The 24834-nt window shown below is 36.3% G+C and overlaps 4 protein-coding genes across 15 annotated transcripts in view; 1 reads left to right on the top strand and 3 right to left on the bottom strand.

The window, feature by feature from the left end:
- Positions 1 to 1308, bottom strand: part of LOC121652768 — a 33821-nt gene extending 32513 nt beyond the window's left edge. For 4 of the 6 annotated variants that reach the window (XM_042005754.1, XM_042005748.1, XM_042005747.1 and 1 more), the window contains exons 1-4: positions 1209 to 1243; positions 436 to 541; positions 272 to 355; positions 107 to 151 (exon numbers count right to left, since the gene is read on the bottom strand). Coding sequence is in view for 2 of the 6 variants with exons in the window: in XM_042005760.1 (XP_041861694.1) it covers positions 436 to 490 (55 nt within the window). In the remaining 4 variants the exon portion in view is untranslated. Of the gene's footprint in view, positions 1 to 106; positions 152 to 271; positions 356 to 435; positions 542 to 1208 lie in introns of all 6 variants that reach the window. The other 2 variants (XM_042005760.1, XM_042005758.1) reach the window with 1 other exon arrangement.
- Positions 1118 to 6000, top strand: LOC121652773 (torsin-1A-interacting protein 2-like). Of its 4 annotated transcripts, none has more exons than XM_042005771.1 (8): positions 1118 to 1530; positions 2314 to 2436; positions 2531 to 2710; positions 3232 to 3336; positions 3491 to 3616; positions 3740 to 3862; positions 3951 to 4001; positions 4087 to 6000. In XM_042005771.1, exons 1-8 carry the CDS (start codon positions 1449 to 1451, stop codon positions 4923 to 4925), a joined length of 1629 nt encoding a protein of 542 aa, XP_041861705.1. In that variant the 5' UTR covers positions 1118 to 1448; the 3' UTR covers positions 4926 to 6000. The 4 variants fall into 4 exon arrangements, with proteins under 4 accessions (XP_041861705.1, XP_041861706.1, XP_041861707.1 ...); XM_042005772.1 differs by having other exon boundaries at positions 3494 to 3616; XM_042005773.1 differs by having other exon boundaries at positions 2531 to 2686.
- A 68-nt stretch (positions 6001 to 6068) lies between these two features.
- LOC121652774 (ferric-chelate reductase 1-like) lies at positions 6069 to 10753 on the bottom strand. 4 transcript variants are annotated; one of them, XM_042005776.1, is made up of 15 exons: positions 10604 to 10753; positions 10463 to 10535; positions 10186 to 10369; positions 9878 to 10023; positions 9650 to 9741; positions 9392 to 9545; positions 9253 to 9306; positions 9089 to 9133; positions 8658 to 8741; positions 8465 to 8556; positions 8308 to 8366; positions 7466 to 7639; positions 7322 to 7362; positions 7061 to 7174; positions 6812 to 6831 (listed from the first exon to the last, which is right to left on the bottom strand). In XM_042005776.1, the coding sequence occupies exons 2-14, from the start codon at positions 10475 to 10477 to the stop codon at positions 7061 to 7063; spliced, it is 1254 nt and encodes a 417-aa protein (XP_041861710.1). In that variant the 5' UTR covers positions 10478 to 10535; positions 10604 to 10753; the 3' UTR covers positions 6812 to 6831. The 4 variants fall into 4 exon arrangements, with proteins under 4 accessions (XP_041861709.1, XP_041861711.1, XP_041861712.1 ...); XM_042005775.1 differs by having other exon boundaries at positions 6069 to 7174; XM_042005777.1 differs by lacking the exon at positions 10463 to 10535 and having other exon boundaries at positions 6069 to 7174.
- A 491-nt stretch (positions 10754 to 11244) lies between these two features.
- On the bottom strand, positions 11245 to 15476 carry xcr1a.1 (chemokine (C motif) receptor 1a, duplicate 1). The gene is made up of 2 exons (XM_042005779.1): positions 15346 to 15476; positions 11245 to 15248 (listed from the first exon to the last, which is right to left on the bottom strand). Exon 2 carries the CDS (start codon positions 15220 to 15222, stop codon positions 14209 to 14211), a length of 1014 nt encoding a protein of 337 aa, XP_041861713.1. The 5' UTR covers positions 15223 to 15248; positions 15346 to 15476; the 3' UTR covers positions 11245 to 14208.
- Between the last annotated feature and the right edge of the window lie 9358 nt (positions 15477 to 24834).

Consider the following 24834-nt stretch of genomic DNA (forward strand, 5'->3'; position numbering starts at 1 on the left):
TTCTTAGATAAATGTATTGTCTGTTCTATAACAGAAGTTCATCTGTGACACAGCTCGAGAAAATTTAAAAACATTCTTAATTCACATTCACAGCAACAATTCTTACCTTTAAATTTGGGCACCGTGTCTTCACCACTGTTGTTTGGATCCTCTTTGGTTGCAGGTGTAGATGATAAAAGTGGTATATTAGTAGATTAAATGATGGCGTAGTTTATACAGAAATATATTTAGTATGGGATGAATAACTATCAAGTGTGCTTGAATAATTTACCTTCTGAATGTTGCTGTTTCACATTATCAGAAACATTCGTTGGTCTAGACTTATCTCCTGACTGTGTTACACCTTCCTTAAGATCTATTAAAAGTATGTTTATGTAAATATGTTGAAGAAAGTTTCAAGAAAAAAAAAGGCTTTTGTATCTGGTTTTTGAGTACCTTCTGTGTGCTGACAGAAGACATCCAGGCGATCTTGATGCTGTTCCTCTGCCATGTCTTTAGATTGGGGCACTTCGATCAAAATGGTTCACTGGATGGTTCAAGGCTACACACACAAGACGATACATACATACATTTATTTGTGTGTATATATATATATATACACATGTGTGTGTGTACATATATCTATCTATCTATCTATATATATATATATATATATATATATATATACATACACACGCAAAGCCACGAGTATATCTATGTTCAAAGTCCAAACTGATGTCAATCTACTAAAATACCTGTCATGTTGGCTATGAAGAAATCTTGAAAAAAACTTTAAAACAGTCATAACAGTACGTACAGAAAAAACCAATCACTATGTGAACTCTAAGTTTAAATAAATTTAATAATCTCTTTCGAACGTTCTTTGGGTTTTGATCTATAATATTTGAATGCTAATTGATTGTACGACTGAATTAGCTGCTAGCACAGGAATAAACTGATGAGGAGAGCAACACAGTTAGCTAGGTTACTGGGAACGTGGATCCAACGTCATAAATATCTTGATTTGTTATGTTGTGTGTGTAACCCCTGTATACTAGTCAACGGGTTACGTGTTAGACAAGACAAGAATAGTTTCGTTATCGTCTGAGATGCTAATTTTGCTAGTAGTTAGCAAACAACCAATGGCTTCAGTTCATATACGGTTTTGGTGTATAATACAATTTCATTCATCTACAAAAAGGTGTTAATATTTAGTTTTGTATAATTACCAGCTTAAAGCAATCGTTTCCTTTACATATCAGCGGAGTTTAATGCTTCTCAGTCACAATAACAGGTAACCATATTGGGGCGGAACTTTCAGTGCCTTCCTTGTTTCCAGAAGTAAATTTGGTGTTGCCCGGAAATTGACACGTTCCGTCCACTGTTCCTTGCAGTGGGTTTTGAATGTTATGTTGTGTTGTATTGATTAATTGATGTTTTGGGATTGTTTGGTTGATTTTTAATCATCAATGGATTCTAAGATTACGAAAAACAAAGGTTCTACCCCTCCGAGACGATCGACAAGGGCTCGGGAAAAAGTGGCAGGAAAAGGTAAGCAAACTGACAGAATAGCTAGCTTAGCTTTCTAGCTTTCAACGTTTCCCTCGAAGTTTAGCATCCACGTATTTGAATATCTGCTGAAACCACAGTGTACTTTCTTTTTTTTTTTTTTGTGCGATTTGTCATTTAATTTTACAAATGCGATATAACTAAACGCAATGTTTTTTTTTTTTTTTTTGTTGTTTTTTTTTTAACTTTTAGTTTCATTTTTAGGCATCAGAGTCATCTTTAAAACTACAGGTGAAGTGAATAACTTCATCTTGTTTAAATAACAAGAAAACAAGAAAAAAAAAACTTAAATTGCTAATGAACAGACAGACCCTGAAGCAGGAAATATGGACAAACTCAAGTATGACACTGACTTGTGACAATCTGTAACGGTAAAATGAGACGATACTAGCTTTTCACGCGACAGGTGTCTTGTGGGATGTTGCCAGTTTATCAGTTTCCGTCACCCTAATATTTTGGGAACTTCTTTTGCATTGTCATAAATGTTTACTACGTTTGTTAAATGTTTATCATTATTATTTGACGGAATAATGTACCCTACCACTCTAAAAATAATTCAGAAACAGTTTTATGAACATGAGAAAAAAACTCAAATGAGTTGACTACTTATATTCCGTTGTCTTACCTGGACCGTGTCTATGATTTGCGGGGGAAATTAGTGACCCACCTTAAATCTCTATAGTCCATTATTTTAATGAGGTCTTGGTCAGTATTGAGCAAATTTATTGGTATATTTATTTTGAAATTCATTTCCTTAATCTCCAGCACTGAGCTTTGAACCAACCCCCCGACGGCCTCTTAAACGGACCAGAAAGAAAACAGAAGACCAGTCTTCAGCGGCAGTTGTCAATGGTGCCACAGATGTGGAAAATGGCTTGGAAGACGAAGGTGGGATGCTCCAATTAATGGTATTTCTATAGTCATAACAACTAAGATACCTATTAATTACACTGTTTACTTGATAATTGTATTTTTAATTAAGAGTCCCCTAGCAAGAAGAGTCGACTGGGCACTGCAGGAGCAGATGGTGACAGGAACTATGACAGTGACACTGAGATGGATGTCCAGGAATCAACTGAAGAATTGGAGAAAAACGAGGACCAGGAAATGGAAACTATAAAGGAGTCTTCAAAAGACAGTAAACTACCGAAAACATATAAAGGTTGAGGCTGTCAGAATCAGTACACAGTAGGATAGACACTTTTAATGATCAAAGATTAACATTAGACTCATATTTTTGTTGATTAATCTATCACCTGTTTCTATTACTGCTCTGCAGAAGCCAACTTACTTGTTGCAATATAAAATATTTTTCTCAGTATATGAAATATGATTCAATGTAATCATAAAGTGCAAAGTGGAATTGGTTTTCACCAGCGTAGATGTTCACTGTGCTTTCCCTGCCGGTTTCCTATTGATTACCAAATATACTGCACATAATTTTACACAGTTTTGTGCTCTGAGTCAGATCAGGACCTCATTATAGAATCTGATTTGTGCCAAGATTTTATACAACCCCAGTCCTTTTTTTTGTCTTGATTTAATATAACTTCTAATGCGTGCAGCTGTTGTAAGTAACAAAAATTGTATCACTTTAGCTGGTGTACTATTTCCATTTTTCCTATCTAATTACTGCTAGCTTATCACTTTTAAATAATGATGATTTTGTCTTTGTATAAATAGACTCCCTTGGTCCTACGAGGTTATCTCCTCGTGTAGTGCTTGGTGAACGCTGTGAAGTGATTCATTCTTCCAATAAAGATCAAGACTATTTGAAGCCCAAGAAAGGTAGGAGAACACTGCAGCTTCTTTCTGCACGTGCAAAAATAATTAAAACCTAGATAATAAATGTGCATCATTCTGCCAAATAAGTGTTAGTTTTAGAGAAGATAATTTGATTGACTGTAAACTCACTTATTTGTTTTGTTTTCACTTAAACCAGCAGTAAAAGCAAATGAGTCTATCAATTCTGTTATACACCTCAAATCAACGGAGCTCAAACATGATGTGATGATCAACAGCATGGCTGATTATAAAAGGACAATGGAGGCCAAAATTAAGAGCACAGGTATCAAACTGTTGATATTTTATCCTTAAGTCATTTTTGTGAAGAAAGATACATTGAGCGTCTGTTGAATGGATTGTCATCTTTGGTAAGATTTTTATGTTAACGATGAAACCTCATTTTTAGATAAACCCAGAGTTAACCATTTTGGCCAAAGCGTGTTTCCAGCTTCTGAGAAAACTTATGCAACACAACGATGTGTGAATAACATTCCAATAAAAAAAGAAACCGTTCATGCCAGAAAAACAGGTATTGCATCTTCAGCAGAAAATAATTTGCTGCATCTGATGTAGCTGAGACTTTTTCAAAACTGATACAAGATTTTGACTTTTCGAAGGCACAGAGAAAACTACTACTAACAACACAAGATCTGTAAATTCCTGTAGAGGTAAGCAGAACTTGTTTTAATTATAATGCCTTCAGACTCAGAATTCCTCATGATTTGCTACTAATGTGGTTCTTTGTCCCTGCAGGATTTATGTGGTATTTATGGCGTTTGGTTTTCCTGGTGCTGCTCTGCTCGGCAGCCTTGCTGGCATACAGGATCATTCCTGTATTCCAAAGGACAGCAGGTAGTGGAGGGCATCCATCCAGGGAAGTGAAACTAGAAATGTTTGCTGAACAGCTATCACTTCTTAAGACTCAGTTTCCCCATCAGCAGTCTGAGTTGTGGAGGAGGATTAAGATCCACCTGGAGAAGCACCTTAAAACAGAACAACCCACAGAGCCGGTCAGTTTGATCTTCACCGCAGGCCTCAGGGCTGAGAGGACACTGCACTGCCTGGCTCAAAGTCTGGCTTCCACTTTCTCATTTGTCCTCAATGCCTCTGTCCTCCATATTGATGGAGCAAGTAAAGCCGGTGAGGATAGCGATAAGGTGAAGCTGGACATTGACAACCAGCTGCAAGCAGCTTTTGAGGGCGATAAACCTGTGGCGGTCATTCACCGATTTGAAGAGTTACCTCCTGGTTCCACTCTAATTTTTTATCGCTACTGTGATCACGAGAACGCCGCATATAAGAAGGTGTTCTTGTTGTTTACTTTGCTGCTTCCTCAAGATGAGATCAGCAGTCAGCTCAGTCTGAAGGAGGTGGAGGAGATGGCGCAAGAGCACGCCATAAAAAAGCTGGTGGGCTCTGAGAGCCAAGCAGCCTTTAATAAGATGGATTTTGACAAGTTTGGGGGACTGTGGAGTCGCATCTCCCATCTGATTCTGCCTGTAGCGTCAGAGGTGGAGATAGAGCAAGGTGGATGTCCATATAACAAACCAACATCCCAGAAGGAAACTGTGTTGGACCAAGCAGATTCTTAGTACTGTGCAAGAAGCTACATAACTGTGGTAACAAGGAAACATGTGTGTACTGTGATATTTCACACACAGACTGGATTTAAAACGTTTAAATGATCCCTGTCAGAGATGAGAACCTCTCCAATTGGGAGAAATGTATATAATTCAGTTTAAAGGCAAAGAAAACCGTTTTTATATACATGTAAATGCCCTATTTGCATAAAGGTGTAAAGAGAATGGTACATTATCCTATGAGCTTCAGTTTATGTTGACATTAAGAGGTTTTCTCAGGCAGATGTTACAAACTATGAGTTCTTGTGTTGTATCCACAGGACTCTGTCCACCCTCTGTTTTAAAGTATTTTTTCATTCCTTTTAAGCAGCATGGATCCCACTGGGTCTTTCTTCAAAACTTCTGTTTTCTTCCATTTTCTATAGATGTTTTTGTTTTAGGCAGAAATTCATATTTCTTATTTTGTATTAAATCCTGACAATAACTGATGAGCCTACATAGATGTCTCTCCATTGAACGCTGATGTATGATTAGTTTTGCACTGAAAAAGGAAAATTTTTCTTTTTCCTTTAAATATCCATTTTATCCAGATTACAGGCTTTATTGAGAAAATATTTTAAAGTCTTTATTTTCTTTCCTCTTTTCTAAGGATGTATATTTGTGATGTGTTTCTTAGATTGAAATATTTTGTGATAGTTGTATATATTGGATTATTAAAAAGTCTTTGCACTTGCCAAGAAAGTACTAAATTATGCTGAATATGTCAATTTAAAAAGCTGAAGGTTTGTGTGAAATCATTTAAATTTGTCTGAATATTTTGACTGAATATGTCTAAAACAAAAATGTGCCTTAAACTCAGATAAGACGGCATCAGATAAGTTACAAAACATTCATGATGCCGTATCTTAACATCAAAACTCAAACAAGGTTTCTCCCTTATTACAGATGATTAGCACATAAATAATGTTTATTACTGTTTTGTTTTCCAATTATCACTCGTTCTCATTATTTCATTAAGATTTTGTGTGTGTGTGTTTTGCTTGTATAAATACCTGAGTATTTTCAATAAATATTATTTTGATATCCAGAAGAGTTCATGATTACATTCAGGAAAAGTGGCTGTACATTAATGCTGCATTATTGGCATTTATACATTAAAAAACAACAAAAAACAATTTCCATTTTTTTATAGTGGGAAATGGTAGATGTGCTTTTGTTAGTAAGAGATTACAGTTCAACCAGGAAGTTACATGTTTACACAGAAGCTCAATCATTTACAGAAGCCACTTTGGGTAATGAGGGCTGCAGGGAAAGGTTCAAAAGTTCATTTAATGATTTTGATAATCACAAAGAAAGTTATTAACAAATGTAGGACTCAACTAAAGCTACATTATTATAAATCAAAACGGAGAAACAAGGAAACAACAGCAAGTTTATTATCTAAAAATGATTTCAACGTTAGTCATTTGGCCGAAGTTACCAGACGGATGAATCATCAAACTGATCGATGTAATAGCTGAAGGTTGCTCAAGAACTGACGGCATTAATGATAGACACACAGTGTTTTAAAAAAAAAAAAAAAAGTAATTTACATAAAGTGTGTATGTACACATGAAGAACTCGGTTATTCACATGATGTTTTTAAGAATATGTTGCACTAATACCAAGTTTACTGTGTGAAGTTGTACAATCCACAAAGGGGAATTCCTGTCTGCAGCTACTGCTTCATTTCAAGCATCCTCTAACCTTCCATAAATACTAACGTGATTGATGTTGCAAGGTTTTGTTTTCACCTGAGAAACACGTTCCACACAGTTACTGTGCAGTAAAATGATTACTCTTTTATAGCATTTCCTTGGTAATGGCTGGCTGTGTCTGGCACAAGAAAGTATGTAAACATACTGTGGGTGAGTCTAAGCTGAAAAGGGACACACCTTTTGTTACTGTTTTTGAAAATGAAAAAAGAAAAACTGAAAAATAATCAAGTTTTAAAAGTTGATATGTTATAATTTAAGTGTCTATACACACAGAAACACATAAAGCTTATTAAGTACAAAACAAAACCAGTAGGACACAAGGATATGTAAAATTGAAAAATGAAATTCTGAAATACACTGATATGTTTTTACACAGGTCGCTGCACAGACCTAATTGAACTGACACTGAAATAGTCCAGGAATGACAGCTGCAGTAAAGAGCAAGTTTCCAATAATGAAGATTACTGCGATGATAACATCCATTTTGACTGCACAGAGATTTTCCTGAAATCCAGAGATGAATAGGAAAATACATGAAATCACGTTTCTTCTGTGATGCACAATTTTTCTTAGTCCGAGATAGTTGTCATGACAATGCAAAATGTAAAAAAAAAAAAGTGTTATACTGTAATAATGTAAACAGGGTCTCACCTTCATGCCTCGTGGCTCATGTTGGTCATCTTCTGACCTCTCTGTAACAGAAAATAAACAATATTATCTGCTTTCAACATTAATTAATATAACATTTCATGTATTATTTCCAGACATTAGAGTATAACATATACTGTTAGTCACCTCTTCTATTTTTGTGCAGTTTCTTTTTTTTTCGAACATTGCGTTCAGAGACCCAGATTTCATTCAAAAGAATCCATACTGTGTACGCTATCAGTACTATAAGAAGCCAATATACTTTCTGTTTGTCTTCGCAGAGGCTAACGCAGTTGACAACTCCAAGAAGGATGACAGCAACTGTGTGTGAAAAATTTGAAAACACAATTAGAGCAATCAAATGGCATTAGAAATATCTGCAGACATGGGAAGTGGAACATTTGTCTTTGGTTTAAATCATAATGTGGACATCTTGTTGGAAAAGTTTGTTTCTGTGAAAATCTGAGACAGTGAAAGATGGTGTGATTTCCAAATGCTAAATTTAAAGATGATGCATCTCTTTCATATTTTAAGCAAACACCACACACAATGTCCCCAGTCAAGCTAGGATATACTAACTTTTATGTGCAACATAATGATTTGATATTTGGAATTTTAGCAGAGTTTGAGCAGAAAGGTGGGCAGTGTCTTATCAGGCTACAGTGGCAGACTGGTGTTTTCTTTAGATGATCATCTCACTCAGCGTTTGTTCCACGGAAAATAGAAAAGATAATTGTTTCACTTCCACAAAAGTCATTTCTGCAGGCGCTGTACAGGAAATCAGTTGGTTGAATTAAAAGCAAATAGTCCTCTTTTTAACATGAACGTGGGGTCATTTCATTTCATTTAAATTTACTATTGGCAAAACAAAAGTATTGTAAATCTCAGCAAAACAGGTCAAACACTTGCTCTGAACACATTTAACAGTAAAGTATTTTCATAGAGTGAATTTATAAAACAGTATTGTTCTGTCAGATGAGCGTTCTTACTAGTGAAAACGTGGTGGATTATGCAACAGGCTTGGTGAGCAAGGTCACAGATATCCTTCCTTAATAGAGTAAAAGAGGGAAATAAACCTTCAGTGCTAAACATTTTCATGTGAAAATCAGGGGAAATAATTAGACAAAGGTAATGGAGTTCACTTACAGTTCATGACTGGGTCCCAATGGCAGTAATAAAAGTACCAGCTCTATGAAAATGATCACAATCACCACACTCACAAGAGCAATGAGAGCGACCTAAGCACATACTCACATATTTAGACATGCAGGCAACTTTTGGAAAACTCAGAAGGTATATAAATATAGTGAAGTGTTTCATAGCATTAGTTATCACTCACTTTATAATGATCGACCATGACAAAAAAGACCAAAGACAATACGGCAAGTATAGCACAGGCTGCTTTGCAGAATGCCATCAAAGCCTAAAGAGAAATTAAATACATTGGACATTATTTTGTATTATCTGAACAATAAAGTTAATTTAATGTTTTTAAATAATGAGCATAAAATGGTCTAACCAAGTAATGGCAGAAAGTTTTTATGGCAACTATATTAGAAATGATGGATAAAATACTAATGTTAGGTTCATTCTATGAATTTAAACTCATTTTGCTGCCATTTGGAATTTATTAAAACTGTAATTACACAGCAATACTTGTTGGTGCAGGGTGTACTTGCTCAGTATCAACATGGGATGAGTTCAGGGGAAACAAGCAAACATGCACATCAAATGTATTTAGAAATAATTTATCTCCAACTTGTATGTTACCTTATTTTGATGAAATTTGAATCTGCTGAAACATTGAGCCATAGTCTTTCGGAGAAATACAGTGACAAAGAAATTAGACTTCATGCATAATTTCACTGGAAGGACTGTGCAGCATGAGTGACATACTGTTCTTGAATATACATGCGGATATATATCTTACATACCCGTGTCACCGCTTCCACAAGATTCTCCACACACATCATCATTAAGCCAATATTCTAAGAGAACATGGAGTATTTTGTTTTTTAAAAGGACTTAAGTTAATGTATCAGTTTCTGTAGAATGCCAGAGGATCAAATTCACCTCATTCTTTTGAAAATTGCGAGATGGTGACTCCGAAGTTGGTGACTCCGAAGTTGTTGGCTCTGGAGTTGTTGGCTCTGGAGTGGGTGTAGGTCTATAATGAGGGTGTTCCACACGAACCCAATAGACTGCATAACCCTCAACAACTGTGGCCCTGCAAAATTATGTATACTGTTATATAAGTCAGGAACAACCCACATATGTTTTCGATTTTTAGTGTTGAAGAAAATGTGTATGAAGAAAATGTGTAAAAGTAACCTGAAGATGATGTTGCAATCTGCTCCCTGTGCAGTCCAGTTAAAACTGACAGAAGTCTTATCCCTGTTGTGGTTGTGACTAACTGCCGAATCCTGAGAAGGATCACAAAAATCAAGAAGAAAAAAACAAAAAAACATCACAAATTTATGAACTAAAATTTACACAGAAAATGTGAATGATGTATCTGTCAGTGTAGTGCAACCTAAATGGAATCAGATGATTGCTTACTGGACCATTACATGTCAGGAGCTTAGTATTTCCTCTGTCAAGTACAATAAACTTCCCAATAGCAGGACCATCACCATTCAAACTAGCATTACGAGCCTCCAGCATGAATCCCGCAAACTTGTTGTAGTTGTTGCTCTTTAGTGTAACTGAAAAATTGTTGCAGAAAAGATACATCAGAGTGGAGGTATGGAAATGGAAAATGAAATGAAATTGTAACTACCAGACAAATTATGCATGGATAGTATTTTTCAGCAGAAATAGAAATTATGATGAACATCCTCCTGGTACAAGTTCAGCAATCTGTGTACCTGTTATGGGGTCTTCAGAACTGTTGCAATTTTGGCAAGTAATCATAAAAGGGGGTTTAGACGTCTCAGGACCAAACCCAGGATGATTTGGTAACATTGATCCACATGAACCTGCGATATTACCATTTGCATATCCTTCCAGCTCTGAGACCATTTTAAAGCTGATCAAAATCCACAACCACATCTGTAAAATGTACAGTCATTAAAATGCTGTAGGAAAACAGGCTTATAATTCATACTGTTAACAAACATGAATGTAAAATTTTATTGATTTTACCTTTGATTGTAACATTTAATTTTTTGTTTAAATTCAAACCAGATCACAAATACGTTTGAAGAGTTCACAGCAACTGTAAATTGTGAAGAGAAATTACAAGATATCAAATGCTAGAAAGTAAAGAGATTTTTTTTGCCTTACCTTAATTAGATTGTAAATGCAATACCATGAACCAAAATTGGCCTTGCTAAAAACCTGGCACTCTCAGTAAGACAACTGATAATTGCTCCCTTCTATAAGAAAAGTAGAAGAAACCAGAAAAATGTCTTATAAGAAATACACGCTCCCTCTGGCCAGGTATACTGGGTGTGCAAAGGAGCGACACAACAGCTGAGTGATAAAGGAAACTAGAAGGGGAACTTGAGCCCGCCCATGTGCGCAGTAAGATGATAAAACACAACACAGTTCCTCTATGTCTTTGATAAGTGATTTGATTCTTAATACTTAGTGTGCTGGAGTGCCAATGTTTCTCTTCATGACAACCCTAAAAGAGGTCATAGATGGATCTGTGTCTTCTGCTATGTTATCCTATCAGTTGCAGCTTTGCCAGAAACTTCAGAAGCCGGTATAATAACGTCAACTTACCCTGGAAGAACAAAGTCCAAATCATGTCCTAATGTAGTCAAGGAAGTAATCTTAAGAAACTCTTCAATGGTGAATTGACAAACTGCAACTGAGTCAGGAACATATGATTCAGCTTTTAATCGTTATTTTTAATGTAATGAGTAAAATACGGAATAGTAAAGCTTTAAAACAGTTGTGATAATAAAAAGTGTGTGATAACACAGGCATTCCATCAGAGAAGCAAATTCATTATGAAAACAGTTGTTATTTCAGCCCCAAACAAAAAAAGAAAAAGAAACCTTTTTCTACTTTCCTTGAAAAGAAGATCAGTTATAATACCTTAGACATGCACACTGATACAGAGCTTAGTATTACATGTAAATTTATAATTTCTCCTCCAACACATAAAGACATGAAAACTTAAAGGAAGATTACAGTAATATTAGTTTTAAATCATTTTGAAATTATTCCAGTGTTAATGTGATTATGATTCACTGACATCAAATATTACTAAGTTCTCTTATGAAAGGGGGCATTAAAGATCCATTTGAGACCTGATTAATGGTAAAATATCAATGTTTCCATGCAATGCTTTGTTACACCTGAAGATGGTCCACTGCTCAAACAAACAAGCAAACAAAACATTAAAAACATGTACTGCAGAGTGCTCTGGTAAACAGATCTGATCCCTGCAAAGTGATTTGCTTTCTAATCCCCACCCATATATACAAAAATATATATGTTTAAATGAGCTTAATCTGAATTATTTTTCATTCAAAATGCTTAAAACAAAAGACAAAAAACAAAAGATAGATGGCATTTCAAATTGCATGCTTGTTTTTTTTTTTTTTTTTAGAGAGATTCAAATCTGTACAGGTAAACCACATCCCTCATTAAACCCTTCTTTACTTTCATTTATTTAATCAAACTGGACTTGGTGCATTGTATTAACCCCAGCAGAGCATCATCTAATTACTTATGCACAAGCAAATACTAAAAATGTTTTCTGTCCAGTTTAAAAACCACATGTTATTGTCTTCTGTAAATAGTTTTTACATTCCAATTTCACTTAAAAATGTCATTTAATTTTTTTTCACCTTATTTCTCAGCAGTTATTGAAATGGTAGTCTATGCATATTTGATAATCTGTGATGTAACCCTGACTGTGACCGTTAGACTGTGTGCTGACCCTAAATCCAATATTTTATGCCTTCTTTTAAGGTTATATAAATGTCCTAGATTGTGAATAAAATTATCCCTCTAAAGGTGATTCATTTTGGAATATACTCATTAAAAACAAAAGTTTACTTCATATTTGATACATATTTTACAGCCGAATTGTCAATTACTCAGTAACTGAATGATCGGTGGTGAGAAAAAGTAAATATGTTGGTTTATTTCAGATATTCTACTGAAACCTTCCACAAATGACAGCTTTCGCGTGATGTCTATGATTGACAGCCAATAGAAAGAAGAAACGAGCCTTAAGCAAGGAGACTTTCGTGTAAAACCCAATGTGGCATAATATCCAAATCCAAATTGGACTCTGGGTCCAAGATAAAAAAAATATAAAATCACATATTAGAAAAGCAGAAATATTTTTTATACATGAGATATGTCTCTCTGATTATGACTGTAAAGTATAAACAGTGTACTTTATTATTTCCTTCTTCCCCGTGCTGGGAAAGGATGTGGAACCATCATGGAAGAACAAACCCCTGCATGGCGTGTACCACAGACAGACAGAAGAAGTAGCTGACAAGAAGTCTCCTCGGTGAGTAGAGGCTGGTGTGAAAGAAATTACAAGGGAACTGATCATCATCACATTAGAGCAGACACTGAGCATGAGTGATAGAGGCAGGGGGGCATACGTGGAATGCCATAACTTAGCGACTGGAATAGTGTGCAGGAGTATCCCACCACCAAGTACAGGCTGGAAGCCCCTAAGGGGAAAATCCTTCAAGAAGTAATGCAGAATAAAGGTAGGAAGAAGGTAGTAATGATAGATGTAGCCATTCCAAATGACAGCAACATCTAGAAGGACCCAAGCTTGAGAGATGAAGTGCTCATGCACACAAGGGGGTGAGTGCGGAGTGTGTGTTTTTCACATATTTACCCACTTAATTCTTACAGGCCTGTGTGTATTTCATCTCATGTTAAGTAAGTTAGCATTTCTCATAATTTGTGACAATTATAATAAATCAAAAAATGATAAAACACACACACACACACAAAGTATGCTATTAGGTGTTTGTTGACCACAGACCTCATAAATGCTCCAAAACATTTTATTCTACAAGCCACTGGACTTCTGCTTTAGAGATGCAACATCGTTCTTCTAAAGGATCACTCTTCATTAGTTGGTTGTCTGATGGCAGTGGTGAGCTCTAACATCTCAGCCCAAAAACCTTCAGTGGTTTTCAGCCAGAATATAATGTCTTGACAGGGAAATCCACAGAGAATAGTATTAGTTGCACGTTCCGTTGCTGTGGTGTCAGTGGTTTGGTTGGTTTAGTTGCTGATGTTACTGTTCAGTTTTAGATCACTTTTTTTTTTTTTTTTTTAGATTAAGCATTTTATCAACCTTATACATTACTTATAATACATTACTTTAATTAATACAGTTATGCAAAATGGGTACTGGCAAATATTGTAAAGTGTATTATTTATTGCAATATTGTGCTGGGGCTCAAGCCTTTAAAGGCGTACCCCAAAGTATTATCTGCATTTATTGTTACTTTCCACTAATTCTGTTCATCTTTTATCTGTTTTTAGCTTTTTACACAAATAGTAACAATCAAAATAAAATAATTACAGCAGTAATATATATATATATAATATAATATATGTAAAATTAAACATGTAATTGTACTTTTTATAAAGATTTTTTTACAATATTTGTCCATGGAAACTATGAAATGATCAAATACATTTACATTGACTATTTTACAGATGTTAAACATGATAAATGTTTGGCACAGACATATACAATAAAAGACATCAAAAGTTACAAATTCAGTGCAGGTTGCTACAAACTGTTAGATATAAAGCAGTTCCAGTAATCTTCATAGAAATGAATTTGATTCAATCAAATTAACAAAAGCCTTACAGTATTGTTGACAATCTGTAATGTGGCAACATGTGTAAGAAGAAAATTAAACTCCCCAAAAACCAAGTATCTACTAATACATTGATCCATGTGACATCAAATTTTGCATTCGAACTTGTTGTTCCTCAACTGGGCTTCGCCGCCTCAGCATTTGATGCAGAATTGTCTTTAAATGCCTCCTAAACTTCACACCAACAAATGCATAAAAGACGGGGTTCAAGCAGCAGTGGGAGAAAGCAATGAGCCGGCACACATGGTAAGCATAGTCAAGATGAATACTCACTTTACAGTCATCAAATGGTGCAATCACACTGTCAGCCAAACCCTTCAAAAAGATTACCACATTGTATGGCACCCAGCCCACAAAGAACACAGCCACAATACATAAGACTAACTTGACAGCTCTGTTCTTTGTGTGAGATTTTGCTCCTGTGATTCTCCTCAGTATCTGAATGTAGCAGAAAGTCATCACTGTAAATGCAACCAAGAAGAAAACATTCTGCTCTGAGATACCGATGCTTTTCCATTTTGTTGCACTGTATTCACAGCCCAGGGAGTTTTTATTGTTGTGGTGAATCAAGATGAGGGAGCTGTAGAGCAGGGAGGGCATGGCTGCTGCAATGCTGACCATCCACATTAGGAAAGACAGAAAAATTCCAGTCCTGAGTTTCGGAGTGCTCAGATCAGAGAGAGGGTGGACCACGGCCAAATACCTGTAAATGGTCATGATGGTCAGGAAGAGGATGCTGCTGTAAAACCCAGTGAAGAAGACAAATGTAACAATCTTGCAAATGAGTTCAGAAAAGATCCATCCGAAGATGTGGTAGATGGCCCAGAAGGGAAGACCGGTAGTGAAGACAAGGTCAGAGATGGCAAGGTTGAGGATGAAAATGTTAGTTAGGGATTTAAGGTTTTCATACAAACCCAGGATTACAAGGACAAGGATATTTCCTGTCAGGCTCAGTGCGATGACAAGAGAAAAAAAAATTGGTGTAGCAATGGATCCAAATTTGACCACCATGTCTTTTTCACACATGTCATCTGAGTAGTCTATATCATAGTCACTGTCATTAAAAGAGAAATTCATGGCTGATGAAGGGGCTGCACTGATACCTAGAAGAGAAATATAGGATTTGTGATAGAATTAATTCACATGACACTCACCCTCATTGATGCTGCTTAAGAGTTCTGTAAAGCAAAAATAACTTACCTCTTCGTTATGGTGCTGATGTGTTGCCGGGTGTGATCCTGTGTGCACTCAAACCTGAGAAGGCTGCTGCTTTTATGTAAAAACCTCCTCTTCCTGATTTATATTTAGGTTACATGTCCGCATATTTGGGAATATCTGTCAGGTTCCTCATATCTTCTCACTCAGGCGAAGTTGTCACAAACATAAGTAACTCCGCCCACCAACACTTTTGTCAACACCCCTCAGATTCCACTATAGCAGTGGTGTGAAACTCAAAGACACAGCGGGCCAAATGAAAGAAAAATAAAATTAAAAAAAAATTAAAAAAAACAAATGGAACAAGCTCAGGGCAGGACTGGTTCAATGTTTAATAAAAACTTTTTTAGAATGATCTTATTGCACATATTGAACCTGGAACTAACAGAGAATATTAGTTATTTCCTTTAAAGCAACATTAATCATTAAATTAATGAAAAAAGAGCCTGTTCAAATCTGTTGCATTTATTTCTTATGGCTCTATATGCATTTTTTTTTTCAGAGAAATTTCAAGGTAAAACCTTTTCTAGGTAAAAGCGCTACATATATATATGTATATATATATATATATATATATATATATATATATATATATATATATATATATATATATATATATATATCATTGTTCATGGTGAAAGTTATAGAATCTAATATGGCTGCCAACCCGTGAAGCCATAATATGAACTTAGATGAGTAATTTTACTGCCACCATAAAATTTGGTTCATATTAAACTTTTTTCTCACTTACAGTTTCCCTTAAAAGCTTTAAAATCTCTGGCGCCTAAAGGGTTAATAACTCTTCTACCCTTTGGAGCCTTTGTTTTTGTTTTCAGATGTTTTGTATCTGTCGTGGGGCTTCTTACATTTTATTCTTTCATTACAGCCTCACTGTCTCCACACAAAAGACACACAGCTTTGTCCTTTACATCCGCAAACATATTGTTTTCAAAGACCTCTTTTCATTTAGCCATTCTTTGGGAAGAGGGATTTGTTGCTAAAGATGAGCAGCTCTGTCAGGCTACTAGAAAACGAATGAGGTACATGCTCATGGGCTGTGATTCCAATGCTCTGGCAGTGCGTTGTGGGAGTTGTAGTATTACCATCATCATATGGGCCAAAAATAATTTATTCATGGCCGGATGTGGCCTGCGGGCCTTGCGTTTGACACGTGCACTATAGTAATAGATGCAGGTACAAATGATCATAAGTTCCAGTCATAGACTCTAAAAAGTCATAGACTCTAAAAATGGATTCTATCAACCTTATCAACAACATCAAACAGTTAAATAAACACTGCATCATCTCTAGTCTACTTCCTTCGCCCTGCTATGGAGACATCAAGTTCAGCTGCATCCAACAACTTCATATCTGTTTAAAAGGTTACTGTCACTCCATCAACATCCCATGCATTGACAACATCATAACATTCTACAATAGATCACACCTTTTCAAACCAGAGTGCTTACACCCAAATCAGAAAGACAAAATTATGAACTAGTCTGTGCCCTCTCTCAGTCTGCGTTCAACCTGCCTGACCTCGATACCCAGGACCTGCTTACCTGTCTCACCTGGATTACCTGAAAGCTGAAGAATAAAGCTCTTTCTGTTCTTTAAGTTGCTTGGTCTCAGAGTTCTTCCTGCCTGGTGTGAGGCTTAAGATCGACCTTTTTAGCTTAACTTTTAATTTAATTTTATATTATTTAATCCTAATTTATTTTATTTATTTATTTTTTTTTTATTTTCATTTTATTCAATTTTATTACTTTTTTTAGCACATTATTTTATTAAGTCCTTTATGTGTATTTTTGTTATTTCTGCTCTTAGTTGTTATTATTTTTTAAGGTTATTTCATCTTTGTTTTAACTCCAGTGTTTTCCTCATGAGGATCCTCCATGCTGGGGGTTTTTCCTGCTCGGTTTGGGGGTTGTTGCTGCAGTTATCGCCCTTGTCTGGGTGGCTGAGGTCCTGTACTGCAGCCTTACGGCTGTGTTGTAGACCCCAGCCTACCCTAAACTGGGTGGAAGCTATGGCAGCGGCCTCTGGGGACATGGGTGAACTGGCTCCTGGTGTGGACGGATCCCTATGATATTGTTTCCTCACAGCAGCATCAAGCCAGATGTTTATTACTTTTAGTATTTTATACCAGTATTCAGTTTAGAGACAGAAATTAGGGAGTCATGTTTGTGTAAAATGGTGGAAGGGGCAACAGCTTTTTTGGTGTGTGTGTGCATGTGTGAGCGTGCGACTGTGTGTGAAAGAGACAATGATAAGTTTTTTTTTCCTAGTTGCTATGTTACCTATTTTGTGGTGTGAAGGCTTTGGTGTGTTTATTTTAAAATGCATGAATTTTTTTTTTTTTTTTTAAATCATGTAAAGCACTTTGTGTCGCCTTCGGTATGAAAAAGGCTTTAAACAAAGTATGATTTTATTTTATTTGGGTCTTTATTTAGTACACAAATCTGCTATAAGAATCTCTCGAGCTGTTTAATATTGTAATGGGACACAGTAATAGCATACCACAAATGGGAGAGGACTGTTAGGGAATTTGAAAATAAGAAGCAACATTAAGTGTCTAGAGTAAAGTCTTCCTCTCTGAACCCATCTATTTTGTGACTTCGTTTGTTGTTGTCAGTACAATATATAAGTTTTAAGCTTATTTTCAAGCATGATGCATTCTTCCTACACAGCCAACCAATCATAAAATAGATACAGGCTTTATCCATTTGGTAGACCTGTAATTATGAATTTTTTCAAAGTTCCAATGGCAACATAAGGGATTAATCAACAGCTGTTTTATTGTCAAATTCACTATTTTGGTCAGGTGAAAGCGAAAAATTACAAGTGGTTATATTTTACATTCTTCTTATTGTTACCTTCAGTCTCACTCTCACCGAAAAGATAGAATAAGATGAATTACTACACCTAAAAAGAAATCTTCCAAATGTTTTTTTTATAGCTATAACTGGTTCACTTTGTGTTAGTTGTGGAGCTGTTAGAGTAGAATTACATGATTGGTATTATAATCGCTTACTATACAGACAAGTGCACAGGATTAGCTAGAGGAGTAGTCCAATGAATCTGGGGTCTTCAAAAATATATCTCCAAGTTATATTATATAACAGGCAATACAAAATTACTGAAAATGGACGTAAAATTATAAATTTAAAATACAAATATATTCATATATTTATTTATATGTATATATTTATTTGTATATAAATGTATTGTAAAAACATGAAACTTTACACATAATGGAAAGTACCTGTGCAATCAGCAACCACAGATCTTGAGTATTTTCTTTCAAATGTGGGCTTTAGAATGCAGGGAAAGATGTTTGAACATGAACAATTAGCAACTTCTGAACGGCTGCTAGCATAACACAGAATTATATTCATGCTTTTTGCTTTACTAATATCAAGTTAACTGAACACATTTAATAAGAAATTCTAAGAAAAGCCAAATATTTTTCAAATTTAAGGGTTTTCTTTTCAATTTATGTTTGAGAATTCCGAGACAAAGAGTTACATTAAGCTAGCTAATAGAGCATAACACCTAGCAACAGCTCAAAAGCTGCTAGCATGATATTTGCTTTTTTATATATATATTATCTTCCCACACTTGTTTATATAGTATTGTCAGAATAACCAAACAACTTGATTCCATTAACTCACATGAAATGGCACTACATGGAAACAATGAAATCCTTCTTAAATCTAAGTGTTTTCTTTCAAATGTGGGCTTTAGGATGCAGGGAAAGATGTTTGAACATGAACAATTAGCAACTTCTGAACGGCCGCTAGACTAACACAGAATTATATTCATGATTTTTGCTTTACTAATATCAAGTTTACTGAACACATTTAATAAGAACTTCTAAGAAAAGCCAAATATTTTTCAAATTTAAGGGTTTTAATTTTAAATTATCTTTAAGAGTTTAACAAAAAGAGCTACATTAAGCTAGCTAATACAGCATAACACCTAGCAACAGCTCAAAAGCTGCTAGCATGATATTTGCTTTTTTATAAATAATGAATGAATGAATGAATGAAAAATACTTTATTAATCCCAAAGGGAAATTCAATATTGTAGTAGTAGTAATTTTTTAGTAAAACAATCACATTAATTAATTAAGGGCTTTGTTCTTCAGCCTGATAGCTGCTGGAAGGAAGGATCTTCTGTATCTCTCTGTCTTGCATCGGACTTGAACAAGCCTCCCACTGAACACACTCTGTTGTTTCGTCACGGCGTTGTGTAGAGGGTGTGAAGGATCTTCCATTATCTTCGTCAGCTTGTACAGAATTCTTTTTTTGATGATCAACTCCAGCGGCTCCAGAGTTACTCCAAGCACAGAACCGGCTTTCTTGATCAGTTTGTTAATTCTTTTCAAGTCTCTGGTTCTGATGCCGCTGCCCCAGCAGATTGCTGCAAAGCTGATTGCACTTTCAACAACAGACCTGTAGAACATTTGCAACATTTTGGTGCAGACGTTAAAAGATCTCAGCTTCCTTAAGAAGTAGAGTCTGCTCTGACCTTTCTTGTAAATGTACTCAGTGTTGCTTTTCCACTCAAGTCTGTTGTCCAGCTGAACTCCAAGGTACTTGTATTCCTCCACCACCTCCACCTCCTCTCCCATGATGGAAACACTTCTATGTGTGTTCTTGTTCCTCCTGAAGTCAACAATCATCTCCTTTGTTTTCTTGGTATTCAAGATGAGATGATTGTCACCGCACCATTTCACAAACTGACCGACCAGTTCTCTGTACTCTGCTTCTTGTCCATCACTGATACACCCAACAACTGCTGAGTCATCAGAGTATTTCTGCAGATGACAGAACTCAGAGTTGTACTGGAAGTCTGAGGTGTACAGCGTGAATAGAAATGGTGAAAGTACAGTCCCTTGTGGTGTTCCAGTGCAGCTGACCACCATCTCAGACACACAACCTTTCAGTCTCACAAACTGTGGTCTGTTTGTGAGGTAGTCGTAAATCCAGGTGGTTGTGGAGGGATCCACCTGGAATTTCTGCAGCTTCTCACACAGCAGAGCAGGCTGAATCGTATTAAAAGCACTTGAGAAATCAAAGAACATGACCCTCAAAGTGCTGCCTGACTGGTCCAGATGAGAGTGGGCTCTCTGAAGCAGGTATATGATGGCATCTTCAACCCCAAGCCCATTACGGTATGCAAACTGTAATGGGTCCTGAAAGGTGTTCACCTGCTTGCTGAGGTGAGCCAGTAAGAGTCTCTCCAGGACTTTCATGACGTGAGATGTCAGGGCGACTGGTCTGTAGTCTTTTGGTTCAGCTGGTTGTGGTTTTTTAGGCACTGGAACAAGGCAGGATGTTTTCCACAGCACCGGGATTCTTCTCTGGCTCAGGCTGGTGTTGAACAGGTGCTGGAGAATCGGACATAGCTGTTTTGAGCAGGTCTTGAGAACTCTGGGACTGACACCATCTGGACCTGCAGCCTTGTTCTGGTTCAGTTTCACCAGTTGTTGCATGACTTGGTTACAGGAGACAGACAGAGTGGAGGTGGAGGCAGAGGAGGTTTCAGGAAGTCCTGATGTGGAGGGAGATGAGGTTGTGTCCAGGTCCTTGACTGAGCTGCAGGGTGACAGAGTGGAGGTGTGACAGGAAAGCTGTGGGCTCATGGAGGGTGTGTGGCTAGTTGGGGTTGAAGCAGGAGGTGAGCTAAACCTATTGAAGAACATGTTCAGTTCATTCGCTCTGTCCAGACCTCCATCAGTCTGATCCTCCTTTATCCCGAAGCCAGTGATCTTCTTCATTCCTGACCACACATCCCTCACATTGTTTTTCTGAAGCTTACTTTCCAACTTCTTCCTGTAGTCCTCCTTGCACTTCTTCATTTGTGTTTTAAGTTGTTTTTGTGTGGACTTCAATAACTCCCTGTCTCCATCCCTAAAAGCTTTCTTTTTGATGTTCAGCAGCTTTTTCAGGTCACTGGTGATCCAGGGTTTGTTATTGGGGAAGCACCTCACTGTTCTTGTTGGAACGGTGCTGTCCACACAGAAGTTAATATAATCTGTCACACACTCAGTCAAGGCATTGATGTCATCTCCATGAGGTTCACATAGGACGTTCCAGTCTGTAGCCTCGAAGCATCCTCTCAGAGCATCTTCAGCTTCATTAGACCAGGTTCTAATAGCCTTTCTAATGACTGGTTGTTGCTGAACGATGGGCTTGTAGGAGGAGGAGAGAAGAACTAGGTTATGGTCTGATCTTCCTAAAGGTGGCAGGGCAAAGGAGCTGTATGCATTTTTAATATTTGCATAAAATAAGTCCAACGTTTTGTTTTCTCTGGTGGAGCAGCTGACAAACTGTTGGAAAGTTGGTAGAGTTGCAGAGAGGGAGATGTTGTTAAAATCTCCAGAGATCGCCACAAATGCGTTTGGATGTTGTGTTTGAAGCCTGGCCACTACAGAGTTAATGACATCACAGGCTGCGTCTGGAGCGGTACCAGGTACTATATATACCGCTACCAGAATAACGCATGTGAACTCTCTGGGTAAATAATACGGGCGGAGACTCACAGCTAGCAGTTCAATGTCTCTTTTGCAGATCTTCTCTTTAACAGTGACATGTTCAGGATGACACCAGCGCTGGTTTACCAGCACCGCAATTCCACCTCCCTTCAGCTTCCCGCTGAGTTGTTTATTGCGGTCTGCACGGACCGTCCTGAAGCCGTGTACAGACGCATTACAGTCTGGGATGTGTTCATGCAGCCATGTCTCGGTGAAGCACATAATACTGCACTCTCTGTATTCTTTAAGAGACCTGGTTAGCACCTGAAGTTCATCAATTTTGTTAACTAGCGATCTCACGTTTCCCATAACAACCGTTGGAAGAAACGGTTTGAATCGCCACCGTTTTTCTCTCTGCCTCGCTCCTGCCCTGCATCCTCTTCTCTTTCTTTTCAACTCCGTTGGGATTTGAAGTGTTGTTTCACTGATAATCTTGAGTTTGGAGAGTTTTATCAGTTGATCCCGATGGTAAACAAGTCTCGTTGCCATGGAGACTCACAATAACAAGTCTTGCAAAAAAGAAAAAATATTCAGAAAAATCTCCCGTATAGCACAGCCTCTGACCAGCGCGAAAAATCTACCCGAACAGACACAGATTGACAGCTGATGTCTTAAAAAAGACGGCTATATTGCAAAAAATCACAAGTTAAAAACAGAGCTACTACAATTGCTGCTGCCACCTAGCGGCGCATTCTAGAACCCGAAATATATTATCTTCCCACACTTGTTTATATAGTATTGTCAGAATAACCAAAAAACTTGATTCCATTAACTCACATGAAATGGCACTACATGGAAACAATGAAATCCTTCTTAAATCTAAGTGTTTTCTTTCAAATGTGGGCTTTAGAATGCAGGGAAAGATGTTTGAACATGAACAATTAGCAACTCCTGAACGGCTGCTAGCATAACACAGAATTATATTCATGCTTTTTGCTTTACTAATATCAAGTTAACTGAACACATTTAATAAGAACTTCTAAGAAAAGCCAAATATTTTTCAAATTTAAGGGTTTTCTTTGCAATTTATGTTTAAGAATTCCGAGACAAAGAGCTACTTTAAGCTAGCTTATAGAGCATAACACCTAGCAACAGCTCAAAAGCTGCTAGCATGATATTTGCTTTTTTATATATATATTATCTTCCCACACTTGTTTATATAGTATTGTCAGAATAACCAAAAAACTTGATTCCATTAACTCACATGAAATGGCACTACATGGAAACAATGAAATCCTTCTTAAATCTAAGTGTTTTCTTTCAAATGTGGGCTTTAGAATGCAGGGAAAGATGTTTGAACATGAACAATTAGCAACTTCTGAACGGCTGCTAGCATAACACAGAATTATATTCATGCTTTTAGCTTTACTAATATCAAGTTAAATGAACACATTTAATAAGAACTTCTAAGAAAAGCCAAATATTTTTCAAATTTAAGGGTTTTCTTTTCAATTTATGTTTAAGAATTCCGAGACAAAGAGCTACATTAAGCTAGCTAATAGAGCATAACACCTAGCAACAGCTCAAAAGCTGCTAGCATGATATTTGCTTTTTTATATATATATTATCTTCCCACACTTGTTTATATAGTATTGTCAGAATAACCAAACAACTTGATTCCATTAACTCACATGAAATGGCACTACATGGAAACAATGAAATCCTTCTTAAATCTAAGTGTTTTCTTTCAAATGTGGGCTTTAGAATGCAGGGAAAGATGTTTGAACATGAACAATTAGCAACTTCTGAACGGCTGCTAGCATAACACAGAATTATATTCATGCTTTTTGCTTTACTAATATCAAGTTTACTGAACACATTTAATAAGAACTTCTAAGAAAAGCCAAATATTTTTCAAATTTAAGGGTTTTAATTTCAAATTATCTTTAAGAGTTTAACAAAAAGAGCTACATTGAGCTAGCTTAACCGAGCATAAAAGCTAGCTACGGCTTAAGAGCTGCAAGCTTGATATATGCTTGTTTTATATATTATCTTCCCACACTTGTTTATATAGTATTGTCAGAATAACCAAACAACTTGATTCCATTAACTCACATGAAATGGCACTACATGGAAACAATGAAATCCTTCTTAAATCTAAGTGTTTTCTTTCAAATGTGGGCTTTAGAATGCAGGGAAAGATGTTTGAACATGAACAATTAGCAACTTCTGAACGGCTGCTTGCATAACACAGAATTATATTCATGATTTTTGTTTTACTAATATCAAGTTAACTGAACACATTTAATAAGAACTTCTAAGAAAAGCCAAATATTTTTAAAGTGTAAGGGTTTTCTTTTCAATTTATGTTTAAGAGTTCCGAGACAAAGAGCTACTTTAAGCTAGCTAATAGAGCATAACACCTAGCAACAGCGCAAAAGCTGCTAGCATGATATTTGCTTTTTAAAATTATCTTCCCACACTTGTTTATATAGTATTGTCAGAATAACCAAACAACTTGATTCCATTAACTCACATGAAATGGCACTACATGAGAGAAAAATCCTTGTTAAACTTGAGTGTTTTCTTTCAAATGTGGGCTTTAGAATTCAGGGGAAGATGTTGGAACACGAACAATTAGCAACTTCTGAAAGGCTGCTAGCATAACACAGAATTATATCCATACTTTCTGTTTGTGTCCAGGGAACCAATATTTTAAAATCCATTAATGACAGTGTTAAATGTCAGGCTACTTTTATTTAATCATAACAATAACATAGCAACATCAGTACATCACGTATTATAGGTAAAACAAGGTTGTTGTTGTTATTTGTTGTTGTTGTTTTTTTTCTGTTTTTGTTTTTGTGGGTTTTTTTTTGTTTGTTTTTTACGATAGACATAGTTTTATTACATTAAAATGTTTAAAGATTTGCGTCAGAATATGAACAAGGTGTTGTTTCAAACCAACTAAGAAAAGTAGGACGTTCGTGTGT

This window comes from Melanotaenia boesemani, chromosome 14 (assembly GCF_017639745.1).
Source record: "Melanotaenia boesemani isolate fMelBoe1 chromosome 14, fMelBoe1.pri, whole genome shotgun sequence".
Classification (NCBI taxonomy): Eukaryota; Metazoa; Chordata; class Actinopteri; order Atheriniformes; family Melanotaeniidae; genus Melanotaenia; species Melanotaenia boesemani.